Below are 21876 nucleotides of genomic sequence, written 5' to 3'. Positions count from 1 at the left end.
GCACCTTGCAATGCTACAGCCACTGCTGTGCCGTACCTGGGCAGCTTTTCCTAGGCAAGGGGATGGGACTGAGCCACCCAAGCAGCAGTGCCACGGAATGGCTCCAGGCAGTCAGGCTGCAAGATTTGCTCCTGCCACCTCCGGATGCAAACAGCACATTAATACTGGTGGTGCCAAAGAACTGGCAGCAACTGAAGTCATCTTCTCTCGACTGTTTAATAGGAAAACAAGTGGTCTACATACCATGCTGAATGTGCTTTATGACTCTGCCTCATTAGGCTCCCGCCGCTGCCTGCTGATGCACGGTACTGCTCCACAGAATCTTTTAAGAGGCTATGAACTGTTGATGACTCAAAAAAAACCATTTTAAAAATCTGCTTTCAACTAAGTAGTCTTGCTGTAAGTGGTTTTAAATCTCTCAGGAGGACTGTCTCCAAAGGCTGAGCATTAATGAGTAGAACATTTATAAAGACCTTAAACTGACTACAGGTTTAAAGGTTCATGAAGACCTTTGAGCAGAAATCATCTCCTTCCAAAGTGGGGAAGACATTAGAGATGCAAAGTTCTATTGCTGTAAATTGTAAGAAACCTGAATTTTAACCAATTGCAATTCATATATATTAGAAAAGCCTGTAAAAGGAACCTTGTTAAAAATAAAGGGAAATAAATGTTTTATTAGCCTTACTTTTTATCTGGGCAAGTGTAATCTTATTTGCTTTTTTGTCTCATCCACTGTTACCGCTCCTTCCACGTACTGTGGGCTTTGGGGAGGAGCTGTCAGCTTCTGTGTGTTTGCACAGCCCAGTGGGCTAAGCCCCCAGAAACCATCACAATAGGAAACAACTGACACAGTGGTATCAGCCTTCCCAAAGGCTAAAAACAGATGGCTGTTGCCAGAATTGCCCAGAATCAAGTGCTTTGATCCAGTTTTCAGCAAATAGTTAAATTTGCTGAAATTCATCTCATGCTAATACAGGTGTTTTAAATAGGTCAGAAGAATCATGCTCCAGAAATGCCTCTTTTCTTATTAGTAAGGCAGTTATTAAAGTGACTACCTTAAATGAGATGCATGTATGGACTACATGGAAGCCAAATCCTATTTGTAAAATGATTAAAGGTAGACATAAAGGAAAGGAAAAACTGCTCTAAATTGATCGACTTCCATTTAAAAGTCGGTCTGTTGTTCCAAACAAACACTTGCAGAAAAAGCATCATTACTAGGCTGGAAAAGTCAAAACACTGTCATTAGGGTTCCCTTCATCTATTTTTGAATACATCCAATGTAGCAGTCTACATTTGAGCTAATGACCCTGAGTTCTCCTTATACTCAGTGGGAAGACACAAGCATGCTCAGACAGGAGTGTATTTCACCTGCCTGAAATACCTTGTGATGAAACAAATAATGCCCCAAAAGAAGCTGCTTCTTTTCACTGGCCATTTTTCCAATTTTTTTCTGCAGTATTGACAGAAAACTGAGTTCTGGAACTGCCCAAGAGCAGATGCACCTCAGAACATTTCTCTTTGCTTCCTGTGAGGAAGATGACAATGCTGGGAATGTCTAAAAGGAACTCCTAGGCTTCTCTCTATATTAAAAGGGAAGGAGGCTTCAGCCTAAAAGACAAGGAAGAATCTAGGATAAGGGACAGAGCTAGATCCTGGACAGTAAAGGTAATATCCTCTGTCCTTAGCTGCTAAAACAAAACAAAACAAAACAAAACAAAACAAAACAAAAAAAAAAAAAAAAAAAAAAAAAAAGCAAAATCAAAAGGTGCTCATCCTTTGGAGCAAGGGTGCAGCTGGAGAAGAGGAGCAACAAACATGCTGAAAAACATTACCAGGATCTGATCACTTAACAGATACTGTAACAGAGAGAGCTGAGGAAAATGCATTTTTCCAAACTGATGTCTCTAAAGTCTACTAAATAGTAAATGGCCTGGAATTTCTGTATATGATTATTATTGTTATTAGATTTCATTGCTGCAAGAGACTGTAAAGTTTTTCCTATTTCACAGTGACACTGCTGACGTCAAATGGTGACAGAATAGGGTTCTTTGCACTTACAAATTTCCTATACAACTTGCTATTACTGCTCAAACTTAACAACAATTTATCCTTCTGTGCCCTGCTAAAGCTGCAGGCAGCTGAAGATGCATTCAAATGAAATAACACTGTTAGTTTACTCACTGTCTTTCTGGTGGATATTATTTCCTTTTGCATTTGTGATACAGCTGAAGATTTCAGGAGTCTTCTTCTAATTATTCAGGAAAATGTCCAGCACCAGATATTGTTTGAGAAGAAAAGAAATATTCTGAAAAACATTTTTTTTCCACTAATATTTCTACTTGTTCTATGGAGGAATGATGTTGCAGATATTTTCAGTCTTTCTGACCCTTGAATAAAAACGATTTTCCGTGGATTGTTACGCCTGGAAAGAAATAATCTCAACTCTTTCAGCAAAAGGAAAGATTATCAAAATGTCTTCTCAGGAAAGGTTTCCAAGTGAACAGCATTTTGCAAGGATGGGATTAGGGTATGGGCAATGGGTATGATTATTAGGGTATGATTAGGTTTCCCTGTTTACAGAAAGAACACAGACATGGTTGTTCACATAGATTCACTCTTTACTTGTTCATGGCTCCACCATTCCTCACCATCCTCTGCAGGCAAGGCAAAAGCTCAGCAAATGAAGAAGCGTGTACCTAAGATGAGAAACCATCCAGAGGGATGTATGGAGTGACTGGCAGGGAAGCCCTCTCAGTCAGACCTGAGCAATGCTGTCAGATCCCGAGGACTGGCCCAATACAGGGGATGGACGTGGCTCCCATCTCCTTCTCATTGCATCCTTTGAGTGTGGGGCTTTCTGTTCCCAAGATGAATGATAAAGTAATGATTTGCTTCTTCAATGCACAATTAATGTCCCTTTTCTGAATCACAGTTCAAATCCCTTTTAGGAGTACCTTGATATCAGCACAGCAGTCTAAATACAGACAGTCCTAATCTTAAAACAAGCTACATCAATGCTGTAGAATGAACAGGATTTAGTTTACACACCCGACACATATGCAAGTATGTATCTACTTTGCAAAAAAGCACTGGAAGTTAATTAATTTTTTTAACTCATGGGCATATATTTAAATTATTATTTTTTTCTTAGGAGCTTGTTGCTTTTCAGTGCAGCAGTACCATACCCTACTATGTTAGCAGTATCAGACTACTCAGATTGTCCAGAATGCTCTGAGATAAGGTTCGTGTGCTGAACATGCTCCCTTCTCCTGCCAAATCCCAGGAGAGACAGTGTGCATCCAGCACTTCAGAGGATTTGTTGTCCCATCTTGCTTTGCAGTAGGGAGACAGACTGGAATGGCAGTTTAGTCCTTCAGTTCCCTAGATAAAAGTCACCTCTATGCATAAGTCCTGTGCACCACCTCAGGTCCTCTTCTGGACTTGAAATCAGGATGTAAGATGAATTTAAATGGCACAGAGATCTGATTTTGGTTGCCTGCAGAAGGATGAATTTCACCTACTAGGAGCAGTGACAGACAGGTTTCTGAACCCACGTGAAAGTGCTGGGAATTTGCACCATTTACTGGCTTGGCTGGGGAATGAAGATGCTCACAGGAAATGTTTGACACTTTTGCAGGAATTTGGCTTATTTTGTACTAGAGAACAGATATGCTATACCTGACTTTCTAAACTTATTGTACTGGCATCAGAGTAACTAGAAACCACAAAATGAAAAAAAAATTAAAAAAGAGAGTAGACTATGTATAGATATATTTACATCTACATACATCTACATATAGAAGCTTCTGTTCATGGGAATTCTATAAGCCACTGCCTGCAATAGCATCCATCCTAAGGGAATTCTAGAGATGATTCTTAAGAGACTGAGGAGATGGGGTTGTGAGGTGAGCCCATCTGTGTCAGCACCTTATCCAGCCATTGCAATGGTCCATGCAGATGGATCTCAATCCAGCAGGGTGTGCTTGTAACATCTTGGCGATGATACTCTGCTCCCCAGCCCTATAAAAGGACCAAAAAGTGAGGTGTTTTTTTTTTTTAAAAAACACTCAAAACATTAAATCATAACTCCAGTGCTGATAGTCTAACACAACTACAAACAGTCCACCATCCAAGTTCCCAAGATTTGCTACTTTATCCTAGGGATAATTTTCTCTAAAAACTTAGCTCCTTTTTAAGGTCATTGTTAGCATAATTACCAGGGACTCAATGCTATTAAATTAAAAATCTCAGCTACACTTCCAGGTGCAGAGAACAACTAGCATGGAAAGGCCTGTTTCCAAGCCTGGCTGCCTGCAAACAGCCCGTGGGGAATGGTCCCTGTTGTTTGCACCCCAGGGACATGCCCAGGGAAGTCTGGCAGACTGCTGTCTGGCACTGACAAAAAGCAGGCCAGCCTTTTTCATTAACAGGAACTAGGGATGGTCCTGGGCACTGCTTCGTGTATTGGTAGAGATTCATCCTTTGATTCTAAGAATTTAGAATTTCTAAGTATTTGCCTAACCTCTGGAAACTTCCAGCAGTTCCTATGTACCATACTTAGCCTATGTATAAATATTGCCCATGGGTTTTCTATCCTTGAACATGTCCTCTTGAACATGTCCAGCTGTCTGCTGTGGGAAGTCCTGCAGTAATTTCTCCAACTCTCTTGGGGAAGATAAGGGATATGAGGCATCTGAGAGAAGGTAGGGATGGGGTGCTGGCAGGGAGAAGAGAAAACCTGAAGTACCCATGCTTCAAGGAGCAGGTTTAAGTTAGGAAAAGACTTTTCTCTCAGAGGATGGTTGGGCGCTGGAACAGGCATCCCAGGGAAGTGGTCACAGCACCAGCCTGTTCAAGAAGCTTGAGGGTGTGATTCTTGAGGATAGTGCTGTGCAGGGCTAGGAGCTGGACTTGATGATCCTGATGAATCCCTTTCAACTCAGCATATTCTCTGATTCAGGCAGGCACAGTGTCTAAGCAGTGCAAAGCAGGCAGCCTGACGTCACAGCAACACAAGGCATGCGAGTCACAGCCCAGAGTCTTGCAGCTCACCAGATGTCTCACTGGCAGAACTGATCTCAGATTTCCATAGGGCAATGTGCAAAACATGGTCCCACTACAGGAAGAGGATCTTCATTTGTGGGATGCTGATCAGACACTGAGTCATACCTGTCATTATGATAAGCAGGCAGGTTGGTATTCTTGTCAAAAAAGGATATGAGGTATATTAAGACTGATGGCTGCCAAAGTCACCAAAATTTGAGAGTGCTGAGCAGCTCAGACAGCTGTGGCTGCCAGTGCAGCTACTTCTTTAGATGATAGCTGGAAAATTAGGATCAACACTAAAATGAGATGTCACCATAAGTGGTCTGGATAAAATCCATGCTACTTAATGAAGAAAAGGGGAAAGAAAGCAGAAGAGTAAGATATGGACCCGCCAAAGCCCAAAGAGTACTTCCAAACAGACGGCGTTTTTCTGAACTGCAGAGCATTTATCAGACTAGAAAGAGCCTGCATTCACAGAACCTCAGACTGATGTTCTGTAAACGTTTGCATAAAATGCCAGCACAGTCAGACTTCCGAGGTGGTGAAGTCACAAGTACTCAACTGCAGTGAAGATACTCAGCCAAGAGAGCAAGTGTCAGAGGAGCTGGCACACCTTGCTGACAGGCAGGACAGAAAATTTTGCTAGAGGAACAGCAATTACAGGATTCAAGCACAATGTACCAGGTTTGGGGGAGCCTGGCCATCTCCCTCTGCTGGCAACTCCCAAACACTCCCAGCGATGCTGTCTCTGGCTGGAGCACCCCCAGGGGAAATGCCAGGAGGGCAAGGACTCTGATGCTCCCTGTATATCACTCTTGGGTTGCAGGTAGCCTCCTTCACCCCGGGACTGAGAAGAGCCCAGAGCTGGAGTTCTCTTAACGAGGGAATGAAGTGAGTACAACTTTCAAAGCTGCAGTGGTGTTTTCCACAGATGGTGGGAAGAGGACACTGGTACTCTCATGGGTCCTGCTGCTCCTGCCAACACTTCCCTCCTCCTGTGGGCAACAGCTCACTCCAGCCTAGTCTCCATGTCCCAGAGTGCTGAGCTTTCAAGTCTGCTAGGTGTTCCCCTTAGCCCCAAGACCTGGAGAGGTGTGGGAGGGATTGAGCTGGGTTCAGACCTCGGCTTGGAGAAACTCTCCATCTCTTCCCTTAGTGCTTCAGCTGCCTCAGCTGTGGAGAGGTGGCAAGAGCCAACCTGCTTTGGTTTTCAGCAGTGCTCAGTGGATGGAAGCTGCTTTCACTGATGATGCACCCGTATTTGAGCTCCTCTCAGCTGCTCAGTGGGCACAAAAAGGGCATCAGATGGGACAAGACCTTCACCTCCCTCTGTCCCATGCCCTACATCAGAAGAGGGCACAGCCCTGTCAAGTTTCTCATATCTCAATCCCTACCTATCCCTGCCTCCCAGCTGGTAGCTCAAGCATTGGTGGGCTCAGAGCAGGATCTCCAGCCCTTTGGGCTGTAGGTGACCAGCAATGTCTGGACACGAGTCAGCAGAGAAGCCACAGCACTGCCCTGCACATGAGGGCTCTCTTGGACTATGGCTCTGACAGACAGCATGCCCTTTGGCACTGCATCCCCAACATCCAGGATCACTCCTGGATGACCCCAGACTGAACACAGGAGGGCTCACTCCTTGGGAGGCAAATATTTTAGGAAGACTGAATAAAGGAAAGTGTATTTGCAGGCCAGGAAGAAAGAGCCTAGATGAGATTTGCATAGCAATTTTCCAGACGTCATGGGAAAGAGTTCAAAATAACTCCTTGCACTGGTCTTATGGTGACTGAAGCACAATAATAGCTGTTATTATTTCAACAAAGCAAGGTGATAATATGGCAGCAGCATTATATAGTGCATCAACACCACCATTTCTGCTGCCATGCTGGGCATGGAGGCAGATAACACATCAAAGAGCTTGCCCCTGAATCGCTGAGATAATGAAAATATTGTGTAACTGGCTATACTGCCTTTACAAACAACATGCCCATTCATGTCTTCCATTAAAGAAAATGCTGTTTGTTGGGTTTCTTGCTTTCTTTTTTTTTTTTTTTTTTTTGCCCTAATGCTTGTATGTGAATAAGATATCAGTTCACTCTCAAGAACAAAGCAACAGCATGGGCATCGAGATTTTGGCTTGGACTCCTGGGAGAGATTACAGGGCACTCCTGATTCTCTTGAAGACTTAAGAAGATGGGTCCCCAAGGATGGCTAGAAAAAGTTAGACCAGAAAGATATGTAGGACTCAACTCATCAGCTCTGTAGAACTTAAGGAAACTGGACTTGAGCCTCAAGCACTTTTTGGTATCTTAGAAGAGAATTCAATCACCTCAATTCAGTCATTTGTATAAAAACAAATCTGCAAGATAAAGGAACATAATCAAGCCATTTTTATGGTACCTAGCGGGACCAAGAACTTCTAATGGTGCAAGTGCTCTACTTTGCAGGCTGAACATTGCTGCCAGCTCTCCCCAACAGCACTATAGCAAGCTGGTCTAGCATCATCTGGAAACTATCTCGAAACACGTGCCATTCTTTGGGGGTTAGATGCTACAACAGGCATGCAAATAAATCCTAAGTGCTAAAAGGAGTTGAGAGATCTTGTTCTGGTGAGAAGGCCATTCAGAAGGTTTGAGAAAGTCCCACAAAGACTGATAGAGCAGTCTTCCCACAGAGCAGTCAGGCTGTGAAAATCATATATGAAGGACAGTAACAGAACAGTAATGGATTTGGTAGCCCCTTGTCTCTTCCAAATAACAGGGGGAAGGTAAAATATTCTTTTTAGTTTTCTGTTCTGCTTGCAAGAAGCCCTTCTGGTTGTGTGGCTGGCCAGAGTGAATATCATCAGAAAGTAAAACAGTATTTGTGAGGGATTGGGCACATGGCAAACAACAATTCTCTGTAAGCTCAGTGAGGGATGAAGAAGGACCCAGTGTTTCTTGATTAAGACAATATATACCAGTCTGTGGTACTGGTGAGACTGTAAATTAGCCTAAATACATAAGAACATTCTTTTCAAGTTAATGGCTCCATCAAGCTCTATTGCAAACCAGTAACATTGGGAGAGATCACAACTGCCTAAGATATGTGCTACAACATTTATATATTGCTAAGCCTTTCTGAGTTGAGCTTTTTGAACAGTCAGCGGGGGACCACCACCATGATTTCTCTGCCTATTTTCCACAGAGAGTCTATGGAGCACCTGAATTTGTAATCTCAGACATTTTCAGGTTGACCACAAAAGCTATTGATTTTGAGCACCCAAAAGTTTAAGGCAATACTGGAAATCAAGCAGTATGAATTGCTATTCAAAAGTTGGCTATCTACATCTTCCCTTGGAACGGATTTGATGTGATCTAGTTTTGCACCAAAGGATGCAAGAGAAAGCAAAAGCAAGGATGTAAGAGAAAGCAAAGAATCCTTACTTTAACAAAGCTCATTCGAATCGTACACATCTTGGTCAGCTCATACACCACTTCAAAACCATGATTGACTGACTGGGCAAGAAGCTGGGCAAAGAGCTGGTTGTTGAAGATCTTGAGGCTGCAGCCACTGGGGATCTTGCAGACCGTGGCAGGATGGAAACCATGCTGGTAGTTACAGTTGCGGCTTTGCACAAAAATACTGCTGTCACTGACACATTCAGCATAAACCTCTCCACCAACGTAGTAAAGATGAACACCTTGAAAAATAAAAAAGTAACATGTATTATGTCTCCATTTTTCGCAACACACTTTATGCCAGTAATTAATTATTTTACTGGTTTGGGGACACAAGACCAGGATCCTTCCAGGATCTTTGTTTCTCAGTGCTGGTTCCTTTACTTTTACCCACCAGCATAGTTGTCATAAAGTAGTAACTTTATGACAAAATACACATACATAAACATCAAGCACATGTCAACAATATCCTAAACATCAATCAAAACTAAGCAAGAATGGAAAAATTTAGCTGCGTATTGCATTACACAGCTAAATGTGTTTTTTCGCTGTTAAGCAAATGTGCACTGGCCAAGACCCACTTCACTGCACGCTGTTGTTTTACTACAGGGTCCTACTGTCAAACATTTAAAACACAGCATGGCATGTACTTAAAATACTTTTCTGTATTTTGCTTTATCTCCCACATCAGAACCATGTATTTGCATTTACATGATGTGACTTACTCATCCGATCCTGTTCCAAGGGACCTTTAGCATGAAAATGACTGCTTTTCTTCAGAACTTTTCAGTGCCCAAGTGACTTACCAATACTAACTCAAATTTTGACTGTGACTTGGGGAAATTAGGGTGGAAGCACTTCTATCCCTTCAAGTACTCTGATCCACCAAGAATATGTGCTTGCATGAAAACATACCTGAATTGGTGGGAGAATTTATCTTAGCCTAATTCAGCAACCTTGAATTTGGGGATCATCTGTAAGATGATAACTGTGTAGATGCCTTCTCTAGCTGATAGCTAGAGAGAGACACTGTGACCAGATGATTCACTCCATCTGCTACAGAGTGCAGGCTCAGAGCCAGCTTAATGCCATGGAAGCCTGTGCAGGTGCTGAAAAGGCTCTCCCATTCCCTGCCCCTGCTGACACACCTGCTTTCAAGCTGGCAGCAACAGCTGAGGATTGGGCTGCTGTCCAGGCTGAGGAACTGAACCAGCTAATAAACTTGAAAACAAACAAAACAAAATTTATTTTCAGTGAGATCTTGTGAGATCTTCATCAGTACAAGTGTGGCAATGGGGACCCTGACTGCTTGAAAAGTGAGCATGAAGCCACAACTTGAAAGGGGACAAGTCATCCGTGAAAATGCCCAGTCACCCTTCCCATGGCTAGATTAGGGGAAATGAATCCTTCCCAAGGCCAAGAGAGGTGGAAAAACTCAATTCTTTGGTCCTGTACAAACCACTACTAAATAAAAATGAAATCCTCCTCTCTAATACTAGGTATGCTCTTCAAACACATACAAATGTTCACAGAGCCTCAGCACACTGCCTGCAAAGCTACTGGTAAATGTGCTTTAATAATGCAGCTGTAATTAGTTTTATTCCTGCTATCTTTCATACAAACAGACTGGTTACATATTCCCAGTCTGTTTATCATTCTGCAGTCATATCAACAAGGGGCAGCAGCACATCCTTAGGTCAAAACCAGCCTCTAAACAGAAATGGGAATGGCATGGGGGAAAGCAGATTGAGTGGGAAAAGAATCTGGGAAAAAATACACTCTCCCATAGTCTTCCAGGGTAACTCAGATGGGAACCCTAAAGTCTGTCTTCAAGCCATCACTTGACTTCTGAGCAGCCACAAGGTCTGAAATGAGCTGTGAGTGGCAGGGCTGTGGCTCGGAGCACACTCTGGTGCTGCACTGGGAACAGCAGTGACAGGAAAGCATCAGCTCCAACTGCACCAGGCACTGTGGGGTGCTGCACACCACTGTGACTGTTACCACTTGATCTTCCTTCCCATGGAAATGGGCAAAAGGGAAGGACAGAAAGGAACTTGATGGAGTCCATATAGCTGTCTGAGATAATCAGATGAAGTGAGAACAGAGGGTAGGGAGAGAAGAATTAGGACGTAAATGTGCACCACATTTCAAATCTTCAGGAGAAGCTATAGACTTAGGGTCACACAGAAGATGCTAAGGTGAATTTTTTTAAAGGCTGAGTTTTCAAAGTATATTAAGTTACCCATTTTCTGAAAAAAATGAGTGCTCTCAAAGGCATTGCCCAAACATTGTGCTACAATAACAAAAACATCAATGCCACTTCTGAAAGCAGAGGTTACAAATTGTTTTCTTCTTGTGAACTTTTTAAAAGCAGTAAATACAACACTAATCAGTGTGTATTCCTATTATTCTAGTACTCATTCACCAGAGGAAAGCACCCTAAAGGAAACCAAGCAGCTAAATACATATTTGTAGAACACCAAATCAAAGGTCCATATGTTTTAGTGGAATTTCATTGCCTCTGCAGAAACTGAAAATTCAGCAGTCTCCAAGCATCCACATCTTTTTGACATTGATCAAAAGTTACTTTTTTGTCCTTGAAGTCTGACTGCTGAAACAGGTCCAATTGCTCGTAGATGTTGCATTGTGTTCTGGATTGTTTTTAGCTTTGATGTGGTATTTCCAGGAAATGGTTTCACGCTGATACTCTAGATGACAATTCAATCACATATCCTTATCCTACTGAGCTAATCTTGTTTACTCACTCTTTTTTTCTCCAGTGTTAACATGTGACAATTGTATCCATTTCAGCAGCTTTCATCTGTCCACCATGCCTTTGAACTATACGCTTCTGGAGCTGCTCTGTGCTCTTCTGCAGGCCTGCACTGGTGCCACTTCTATTCCACTTGTATATGTTTTTTTAGGATTTGCATAAACAGGGAAGAGCAGTAAAATTGAGGATCTCTGATATATTAAGCTCCTCTCTGGGCAATCTGCTCCCTTCCCTTGGGCACATTCCTAGTGTAGGACTTTCAAGGACTTCCAATCAATTAAGACAGATCTTCACATTTAAATGGATGAAGACCATTAGCATTGACCCAACTTTATTTCTCTTCTGTCTCCTCATCTTTTGGGGCAGAAAGTCACAGACTGTAACATTGCCAAATGACAGCTGGGATCTTTTGTCATTCTTCTTTTAGGGCCATGCTCAGCTTTGATCCACATCCCTCTGACAGCTTACACTGATAGGATATAAAGCTTTGCTTTATTTTCTAAGTAAGTTAGGACTAGATGTACAACACATTTGCACTCCACACAACGAACCAGTATAGCACATGTAGCATCTGCAACATAAGTGTTTTTCATTCTGGGGAAAAGTGCAAGAGCTTAGCACAACATTGCCTGCTCCAGCCTTCAGGTTCGCTGCTGTTTGCAAAAAATGTATCACATTTGTCTCAGAGCTTCCTCATATTCAGTCATTCAACACTAGACTATCAAGAGCCAATTAAAATATTGCTCTAGGCCTGGGAAATGAGGTGAGGTTGACAAGATAATAGAGGTGGAACAATTAGAGTTAATTAGCCCAGTGGGAAATGCATTCCCAGGCAGCTACTGGTGAGAGGCTGGGTTGGCAAGATAATGAGTCTAGACTGGATGTACCAGAACAGGCAAAGCTTCATCTGCATGGAGAAGTGGCTGGCACAGGGCTTCTGACTCACCACCACAAACAACAGTAAGTTCTGGGAGAATATCAAACCCTACACAACCCTGGGGAGCTGGGACAGAGTGTGTGTGGCCATGTGTGTCCAGGTGTGGACTCCTGGTGCTTGGTCCCAGCACTGCATGCTGAGGGTATCTGTACACCAGCGCTGGAGCACACAGAGCTGCACCAGCAGCCACTGGTGGGAGGACACAAACCTTAGTTTTACCAGTGAAAAGCTGACAAAGCAGGGAATCAGACTGGCAGGAGGAGGATGGGGGGGAAAGCTACAAACACAACTCCACCAGAGTTCTTCAGCTAAGTAACTCAACTACTAAGTGTTTCATCCATCTCCCTTTGTTACTTGGTGGGAGGAGAAGCAGCCCTGAGGCACCAGCAATTATCCTTTTAGTGGCATTTCAATGGCAATATTCCCAGTTGCCAGAAGCTCTAATAAATAAAATGAAAATACATACTGCTAAATTAGAACACACAACTATAAACAACATTTTTCTCTTTGCTGGCCAAGTAAATAGCCTTTGTAAGGAGTTACTCTGTTGATTGTTATCCAGTCAGAAAAGAATCCTCTGCTTTTCTTCTATTTCACAGTAATGTCAGAGGTCTGATTTTAAGGCAAGCACATCTGATGAATCAGATAGGTTAGTTCTTGCAATGCACGGATCTTCTGAGCTCTGAATATTATTCCTGAGGAGAGGGGATTTCCTCTTACCTTTTCCTATGTGTCTCCTGGTGTTTTCTATAGTAGAATTGCGGTTTACATTTGAGAGCAGACCCAGGCAGAACCTGTTTTTGTTATTTGAAGGATCTGTAAATCCATCTATAAGGATACTTCGAGAGGAGGCCTGGAAAGTCTCCCCTACTCGGTTGTTGAGTTCATAGTAGGCAACTGAGCACCAATGTTGGGGTTCCTCATAACAAACAGGCCGAAAGTCTGTAGGAAATAAAGTTAAGCAGCTGCTCAGGTTTCAGCAATATTTTTTAAACAATCTTGCTCTGTTTTCTTTCATTCCCTCCCACTCTCAGACCCCCATCTCTTTATCTAAACAGTCACTTATGTCATACTTTATCCCCACAGAAGCTTCCATTACTTCTTGATTTTATGACTGAAGTACCAAACATGCAAAAGGTTGATGCATCAGCTTAACTCTAAGCCTCGAAGAGCCCCACTTCTTCTTAAAAGTGGAAACTCCACTGCATTAAATCAACCACACTGACATTCCTTGCTGAACTGGGGCCCAAACTATACACTGAAAATAGAAAGGGATACATCTGCTCTGCACACCAGCAGGAGATAGAGATGACAGATGGGCTCAAAGCAAGTCAAAACTGAGCCAAGTTTTTGGTATTAGGCCTTCAGCCTAATACCAAACTCTGGAGTTCAGAAGTAATAAATCACTCCAATTTTTGCACGCTTTCAGGCTTTCCGCTCCCATGTGGGACTGTAAGCAGAAATGTCAGCAAGGTCATTTCTTTTGGATCTACCCCTGCTCAGGTTTTCTAAGTCAGAGACAGAGAAAGACTCAAAAATGTAACAGAATCTCTGAGCTTCATTTGTCCTACAGGAATTAGTAGGAAACTTTATCCTGCCTGCTCACCACAGGCATGTGAGCCCGCCTGCCCCCAGAGCACCTCTGTGCATAACCTCTAATAAACTTCCAACTAATATTCACTAGGATAGTGATCAGGGATGGTAAGCTGTGATAAAGAGATTAAACCAGCTTGACAATTTATTTATAAGTATTGGTGTCTGATAACCTGTTATTATCCAGCCATTCTGTGTCCCCATCCATAATTAGCACTGTCCCCTCACATTCCTTCTGCTCCAGTTCCATGCTAAATACACACTCCTCACTGTTTCAGAAGGCTGGCAATATTTTTTTTTAATGTCAGTCCTCATTCTAGAAATGACACTTCTTTAGGAAAACAATATGATGGACTAAAAGAACATCAGTGATTTTTCATTGCAGTAGCAGGAAGCCAAAGCAAAAGCCAGCAGAGGAATTCCATTTCCCCTTCCTACTCTGCAGCACGGGCTCTGAATGGTGGGGGCATTAGCACTAGCCCAAAGGTAGGAAAGGCCATCAAGAGGAGAGGTCATCAAGTTGTTTGAGGGGTTCAAACAGGACCCCAGACCCTTCTTTGACCATTAATGCCTCTCACTAAATAATTCTTATAAGACGACAAAGACTTTGGAGTTCTGTCAAAATATCTTTGTACTCCACTAGAACATGTCTTTTCCTTTTCCAGCCAGCCAGTTCCATAACATTTATACAAAGATGGCAGTAAAAAGGTCCCTACCATAAGGCTTTAAAGTACTTGAAACCTAGAGCTGAAGGTGATAAAGAAATGAGTTCTGATATGGATAACTCTTTTGTGTGTTATATTGCCCCACCATCCCTGATTTGATATGTTTATCTTTACAATGTAGATAACAGTGTTTGCTTGCATTAACAGCTTTTTAACTGTAATAGTCAATGGATGCAAATAAGGTCTAAACTCTGTAACTTTGCACATAATTCATGGAAATATTACTTCAACCTCTCCTGCTAGCTAATGGATGGGTCTAGCACACAGCCTTACTGCAAAACTGACTGAAAATTATTATTACAGATCACTAACCCTTCATGTGCAAATAACAATTTTTTAAAATAATTTTTTTTTCTTAAAAGTTTTTATTTAAAGAATAATACAAATGGTATTTACTTTCAGCTTCTCCATCGGCAGATTTACCTCCATTGGGCAAAGACAGCACTAGCTGACTTTCAGCTATTGCATCCATTGACCGTCCATTGTGGATTCCTGGAGGTTCTCTTGCATGGTAGGGCGGAGGTGGAGTTTCCACTACAGAAAGAAAGAAAAAAGAAAGGAGAAAGAGAGGAAGAAAGACACCTAAGTCAGTATGTTGGTAAATTCCTCCTGTTTTTTTTCCTGGTGAGTATTTTACCACTTCAGTACTGTTTGGCTTGAGAAGACTGGAAAAAGCACAAATCTGAATCTGACTTCCCTTCAGTCTCCATATTAAGACCATTGCATGTTCAGCAAAGATGGGAAGGAAAAGCTGTCATGTTGGACATGCAGTGCTTGAAAGAGAGAGGGGTGGTCACAACAGTGCCTCAGGCCTAGACCCATGTAAAATCAAGTTCTCTGTTAACACTGCTTGTTACCCTAAGAAAGTAATGCAGTTTCATCTGTTATTTCCAGATTTCTGTCTTTAATTCAAAACTTGTGGAGGACAATTTAATTTTTCAGGTAATTAGGGCTGTACTAAGTCAGGAGTTCACAACACAAACAGAAACTGACTTTATTTCATCCTCTGGGAGAAAGCTCTCTTTCTTCATAATATGTAAAAAAAGCTTATGGAAAGCTGTAGAAATCAGACTTGACAAAACACCCTCCAGACTTGTCTTTTTACCCCTGTCCTACAGGGGAAGTGTGTCCCTCTCCTGGTTTGTTCCGTCTCCCATCAAAGAGCAATAGATGTCATGAAAACATTGGGAGGAAAGTATCAAGTCACAACTGCTCAGCTCCTGATTTGTTTCATTTACAGCAACATGAGCTAGAAAACAGAAGGTGACTCTACAGTGGGGATTATCCAGAAAGGCTGGAGGCTTTAGAAAGCCAAATTAAAAAGAATTTCATTTTCATATTATAAAATGACAACATTCAGTGCATAAGCACTAAAAGTGTGTAGTTTTGCCTCATTTGAACAGCAACTCAATGGGATAATATGAAAATTATAGCCATATACAAGCTTGCAGGACCAAGGGCCTCTCTAAGAAGGGTTTAACTTGGTTCCAGACTGAAATTCCCTCTTGTGTTTGGGGTCTGTTGTCTGGCCCTCAAAATGAAGCAACTTGACCCAGAGTGGATAACTGTGAACTGTATCATTAGACAGCCACTGAATCTTCCAAGTAAGCCACATTATTCTATTCTATTCTATTCTATTCTATTCTATTCTATTCTATTCTATTCTATTCTATTCTATTCTATTCTATTCTATTCTATTCTAGCACTGCTCAGGACCTAGGAATTTCATACACTATATGATATTTCTGACACTTAGATGACATAACCCTCCAACAAAAAACAGTAAAACAGAGACAAGAAATAGTGGAAGAGAAAATAAGTTACAGAAAGGAATATAATCACAGAATCATGTGGTTATATGGATATTTTTGATGTCTGCTCCTAAACTAGTCACATTTAGGTCTCCTTATATCCACTAAAGAAAAATAGGAACCTGCAGACACAGTGTATTGGACATACACAAGAAGATGCAATGAATCTTTTTCTGGGAGTGTCTGTTTTCCTGCTCTGGTTACAGGGAGAGTGTAGACAATTCCATGAGATGCAGAAACCTGCATTGCTGACATTTATATTTGGTCACAGCAATCCCTCTCAAGGTTCTTGATGCAACTCCAGTTTGCTTTAGATAGCCTTCCATCCCTAATTGTTACATAGGCAAATTATGCTTATCAGTTAGCCATGTGCTGTGATATACTGAAGCTCAAGTTGAGCCACTTCCATTATTAAGTAGCTTTGCGAGGTCCCAAGTTCAGTTAAATGCACGAGTCAGAGTCATTACACAGCTGGAATGGGCCTGATTTACCTGTCAGGACCAGCTCCACTAAATCCAACTTAGTTACACACAGGAGAAAGAAAAATATTGGCAAGACAAACAAGTCTTGCTACTTGATGAAATGTTTCAGTGTTGCTAAATATGATATAATCAGAAATAGAGATCTAGAGAATAAATGAATGAAGGCACATTCAATGAATGAAGAGGGAAGGAAAAACATCATACTGTGTTGAAAGTATTCAATTTAAAAGGAAGTTCAAAAGCTACAAAAACCTTGTAAAATAAACTTCTTTCTTAAAATGAAATAGGCATATCATTAAGGACCTGAATTTAAATGCTTCATAGTTAAGACGCTAAAATCTTAAATTACAAGATTCTGACATGAATTCATCTTTGTGAAAAAGCTGACATAACTGAAACTGCTTGAAAGTTAAAGTGCTGAAGCGAATCTGAGCCATTTTTTGATATTAAAACTAGCTCTTAGCTGTGTTGCATTAGCAGTAAAAGCACAGTTAAATTTTCAGGTAATTAGAGCTGTACTAAGTCAGGAGTTCACAGCACAAACAATCTGAGTGATATAAACCTGTTAATCTCAGAACTGTGGAACATGTTCCAACGTCACAGGAACTTGCCTGGTGACTTCTCCAAGTTTTGGGCCAGATTGTTAAACATCTTAACTTTCTGAAATTTATACAGTCAGTAGGATTGCCATAAACTTTAAAAACTTTCTGCACACCAGTTTCCCCATTTTATCCTGTCTCCTTGATGGAGTTTCTAAAGGTTCCTACCCTGACCACCCTAGGTCCCTAACTTAGGTCTTGCAAGTGCTCGTTTCTGCTGGACCGGCTTCTCTCCTCAGTTTTTTCCCCAGAATAATCATGTCATCGCACCCAGGCACTTCTAGGAGCAGGACAACTACAGTTCTCAATCTCTTGAGCATCTGTCAGAAGGACTGAGAGACAATATACAGGAGACAGTCATGAGAAATCACATTCCAAATCCACTCTATCCAACAGTTCAATCTGCAGCCACAGCCTGGGGGGAGCACAGAATTGTCACCTGACCCCAGGCCCTGTCACAACCCTCAAATGCCTCAGTGAGGGTGTCCCAAAGCTCATTCTTACCTGTGAGCTGATAGGGGCTTCCTGGTCCAGAAGAGCTTTCTGGTGAGTTGGGGTAGCTGATGCTGTTGGGTGACTGGGAGAACATGTGGCTGGGGGATGAAGGGAAAGGGGTGCACGGAGGGTGCTGGAAGGAATCCGGGTAAGTGGCGTTGTGCGGCATCAGTGGCTCGCTGTGCAGAGAAGTGTTTCGAAACTTGGCAAGGAGGCTGAGGTGAGGGTTAAATTCACTGTGTCTTGGAACAAGTACAGGAGGTAGGACTGAAAACAAAAACAACAGAAAAAATGGTTAAAGCTGTGTTCTTGAAAGTGTATCTTGTGAGTTAAAAAGAAGCATATTCCATGCTGCTCAAATATTGCTGTCTACATACAAGTCATTGAAGAGTAATAAATCTGTCCAAACCCAAGAATCAAAAGCTGAATTCTTGGAAATTTTTCTCCAGATCTGCAGCCAGTTACAGCAGTTTCACATGAAAAATAAGGAATCTTGACTTGAGCAAGGTACCACAAGTATGGCATGCAGAAATTCAGGAGGTACATCTCTCCCTTCCAAAATTACCTAATCCTCCCTTCTTCAAAAACTGAACACATCAGAAGTTTTCTAAATATTATCACCAGGATGTGCCAAATTTACAGCCAAGTTTAATAACAATTAATAGTGCTCTACAATGCACTGCATATTTTACTATCAGCGTGTTACAGATGGGCAAAAAGAAGTACAGACCTGAAGCCAGATCTAAAATGTTATCAGGTACTTGAAAATGCTGCCAGACAGACAGTGGGATCTTTGAAAGGAAATGTAAATGGCAATTCAAACATTGCAGCAATATCAATTTGGGTCTTGCAATATAGTTATAAAAGATCTAGCATAATAAGGCATATGTCAGTGGTTGGTATTTAAGACATGAAAAATGCAGGCCAGAAAACTGAAATCCAAATTAACCCATTTAAAAATTAGCCTAGAAGAAGATACTGCCTATCCACAAACTCTCTTCCTTTTTATCTCACACTGTCAATGCTGTTAACAGCATTGCCCCTTTGAGAAACCCAAAGCTGATCCAAATTACTTTGGATTCTGACATAGTAGAATTAAGACTCAAAACACTTTGAAAATCCTGACTAGTGAGATACCTATGAAGATGCAGTCCCTAGGCTGGAACACAAGGAGGCTTGCCGATAAGTTTACAATATGAGACTTCAACCTGAGGCTTTAACCATGTCTTCCATAATCCTTGGTGGGGAGAGCAGCCTCTACAATGGGTGATTCCTGTACTCCAAGATTTCTCTATTAGCTACTAGCTCACATAATGCCAAATTATCTTAGTTAAGGCTTTCAGCACAGGTAGGGAGAATGAATTCCCAGTTGGTATCGTTTAGATCTAAAAGCCACCAAAGAAGATAAGGAGGCAATTTGAGTTATTGTGAGAAGGATGAATTGTCCCAGCATCAGGGACAATTCAGCAGGCTTGTATTGACTGACTTAGTATCCAGAGTTCCTCTGGCCTAAAATTCAGCAGCACATCATCTTCCAGCCTATCCTTACTGGTTTACGGAAACAAATAGCAATGTACACTCTTGTTTTTAAATGTTGATGGGAATATACAGTTTGAACATGTTTTAACATATTGCTTGAGCCAAAGAGCTGTCTAGGTAAGGCAAATTATTTTTAGGTAGGCTAGCTAACAACTTTTAATTACAGCAAACTCTCATTTATCCAGCTTAATGAAAGAGTGGCATAATTGCTATTGAATAAAGCAAATAATGTATAGATAATGCAAAACATGTGCATGAGAAGAGGCTGCAGGAACTCTGCTTGGAATGCACATCCATCTGATGTGCTTGGAATGCACATCAGCTGCTCAGAGAGCTGGGGCATTTACAGTGCCTGGTACCAACAATGGGTTCACAGCTTCTTGCTCAATGCTGTAGTAGAGGCAGGGTTAAACAACTTGTCTGCCCACCCACTGGAATATACCACTGGGAGTTTGCTAATCACCCGTGACCTGAAGAACTGAGCCCTAACCCTGCAAAAGATTGGACTGATGGCAGGGAGTTCACTGCAGAACTTATCTTCTCCTCTGCGCAGAAACAGAGGCACCGGCATACCTGTTAGGACACCACACATGCGTGGTTCTCTGGCCCAATGCATTGCTAATTAGCCTCTGGCCAGGACAAGGATTGGTGCTCTGGAGACTATTTTCTTTCCTTCTGCCTCTCATATGCCCCTGTTTGTGGCATGAAGAGTCTGCTGTCACTTTCTTGTTTGGTAAAGAAAGGTATTTCTGCTTCTTTACTGTTCTTTTAGCTTTAAACATCCAGGTAGGACTGATACAGGCAATACAAGTGTTCACATCTGGCATGCACTGCCCAGTCCCCTGTGGATCTCTTCACAGCCAGTGGAGAGGAATAAACTCTTTAACTGCTATATACTGAGACAAGACCAATACCAGCACTGCAGATACAGTTTTGGTGAGCTGTATTCCTCCCATCCCATGCTCCTGTGAACAGCTCCAGGCTGTGAACTATTGCTGCTTCTGGAGTTTTCCTTTGCTGCTTCTGGAGTTTTCCTCAGCAGCTCCATGAAACTGGTCTGATGCTTGTCAGGTCTGCTGCTGATCAGCCAGCTCCAACCAGCAGCCTCCAAAAATGAGGAGCTGGAGTTCCCTCTGCACCCAGCAGAGGTGTTGAGCAAGGGGCAGCTGTGTGCAGCAATGTCCTGCAGTGTTGAGAGGCTGACACCTCACTGTGGGCACCACAGCTGAGGGAGCTGCTTCCTTCAGCCCTGTGAGAACTCAACTCCTTCTCTAAATGAAAGCTGAGAATCTGGATGTGTGAACAGCGCTTGCCAGGGAAAGCCTTTGATTTGCCTTGAGTGAGTCAGCAGGAAGAATTTTCAAGCCTTGAACTCCTTCCCAGCTCTGACCATGGCACTCTTAATTTCTGCTCTGCTGAACAGTTTGTTTGCCACCTCACTCACTCTTTCCACTGACTGTTCTGTGACTGCCTGGAGGGCTAAAGCCTCTGTGGTGGGGAAGCGTTCCGAGATGTTCTTGTTTGTGGCTAAGAGTATCCCCCAGGGCCTCGTTCTCCTTGTTCTTTTGGTAACATGTCACTCTCCAGGGCTCAACCACTCTGAAGGAAGTGTGACCAGAGGCATAAAACTGAGTAACTGAATGTGTTGGAATCTGTCTGTCCTCATAAATTACCCACACTTTCTCCACTCACTGGGGTCCTTTTCTTCTACGTGCTACTGTCCACCAGGGGCCAGAGGTGGAATCCTTCCTTCTATGCATGCTGAAGTGTTGATGATCTTTGTCCAACTGGAGACAAATATGGTCATGTCCTAAGTCCTGCCACTGCTTTTCATACCTTTCTCCCATTCCCTTTAGGCTTAAATAGTTCTTGCTGGGAACCTGGCTGTGCCTGTGACTTCAGATGCTAGCAAGCAAACTTTGCCTCATTTTAGTTTCAGGTACAACATCCACACTGCGATTTCTCACACATCAATCCATCTCCACATAGTTTACTACTTTTGGAGACCACTCTCCAGTGAGATCCATCTCTTCCCTGTGCCCATGGCTACTCCCAAATACACAGCCAACAGTGAAGCCATCAGGTGGTCTTCCACCTTGCAGGCTATCATATCTTAGTCCCACTCAGGCTTCATGAAAGCAGTCAGTTAGTCTAAGTCAAAAATTCTCCTGTCCAGAGCAATGGTATACACCCTCAAATTTACAATACTTACATATGAATGATATCTTATAAAACAATAGGTTACATGTTTAGGCAGCTTCTGCGGACAACAAACCAGACTTCTGAGAAGCTCTTTGAAGGCAACAATGAAGGGAGAAGCAGAGCATAACCAACATACCTACCTCCTTCAGATTAGGTGGCTAACTCCTCTCTGCAGTGGGATGTTGCACACATATAGGGAATATTTTCTGCTTTTTTTTTCCTAAGTGGCAC

General features: G+C 42.3%; 1 protein-coding gene across 1 annotated transcript in view; it reads right to left on the bottom strand.

The window, feature by feature from the left end:
- Window positions 1-3833: 3833 nt before the first annotated feature.
- Window positions 3834-21876, bottom strand: part of SMAD9 (SMAD family member 9) — a 35665-nt gene continuing 17622 nt past the window's right edge. The window contains exons 3-7 of the mRNA XM_058045675.1: window positions 17914-18171; window positions 14914-15051; window positions 12920-13141; window positions 8475-8731; window positions 3834-4023 (exon numbers count right to left, since the gene is read on the bottom strand). Of these exons, the coding sequence (XP_057901658.1) occupies window positions 3880-4023; window positions 8475-8731; window positions 12920-13141; window positions 14914-15051; window positions 17914-18171 (1019 nt within the window). The 3' untranslated portion in view covers window positions 3834-3879. The remainder of the gene's footprint in view (window positions 4024-8474; window positions 8732-12919; window positions 13142-14913; window positions 15052-17913; window positions 18172-21876) is intronic.

This window comes from Melospiza georgiana, chromosome 2, assembly GCF_028018845.1.
Source record: "Melospiza georgiana isolate bMelGeo1 chromosome 2, bMelGeo1.pri, whole genome shotgun sequence".
Classification (NCBI taxonomy): domain Eukaryota; kingdom Metazoa; phylum Chordata; class Aves; order Passeriformes; family Passerellidae; genus Melospiza; species Melospiza georgiana.
This window is presented reverse-complemented; position numbering and strand designations above follow the sequence as displayed.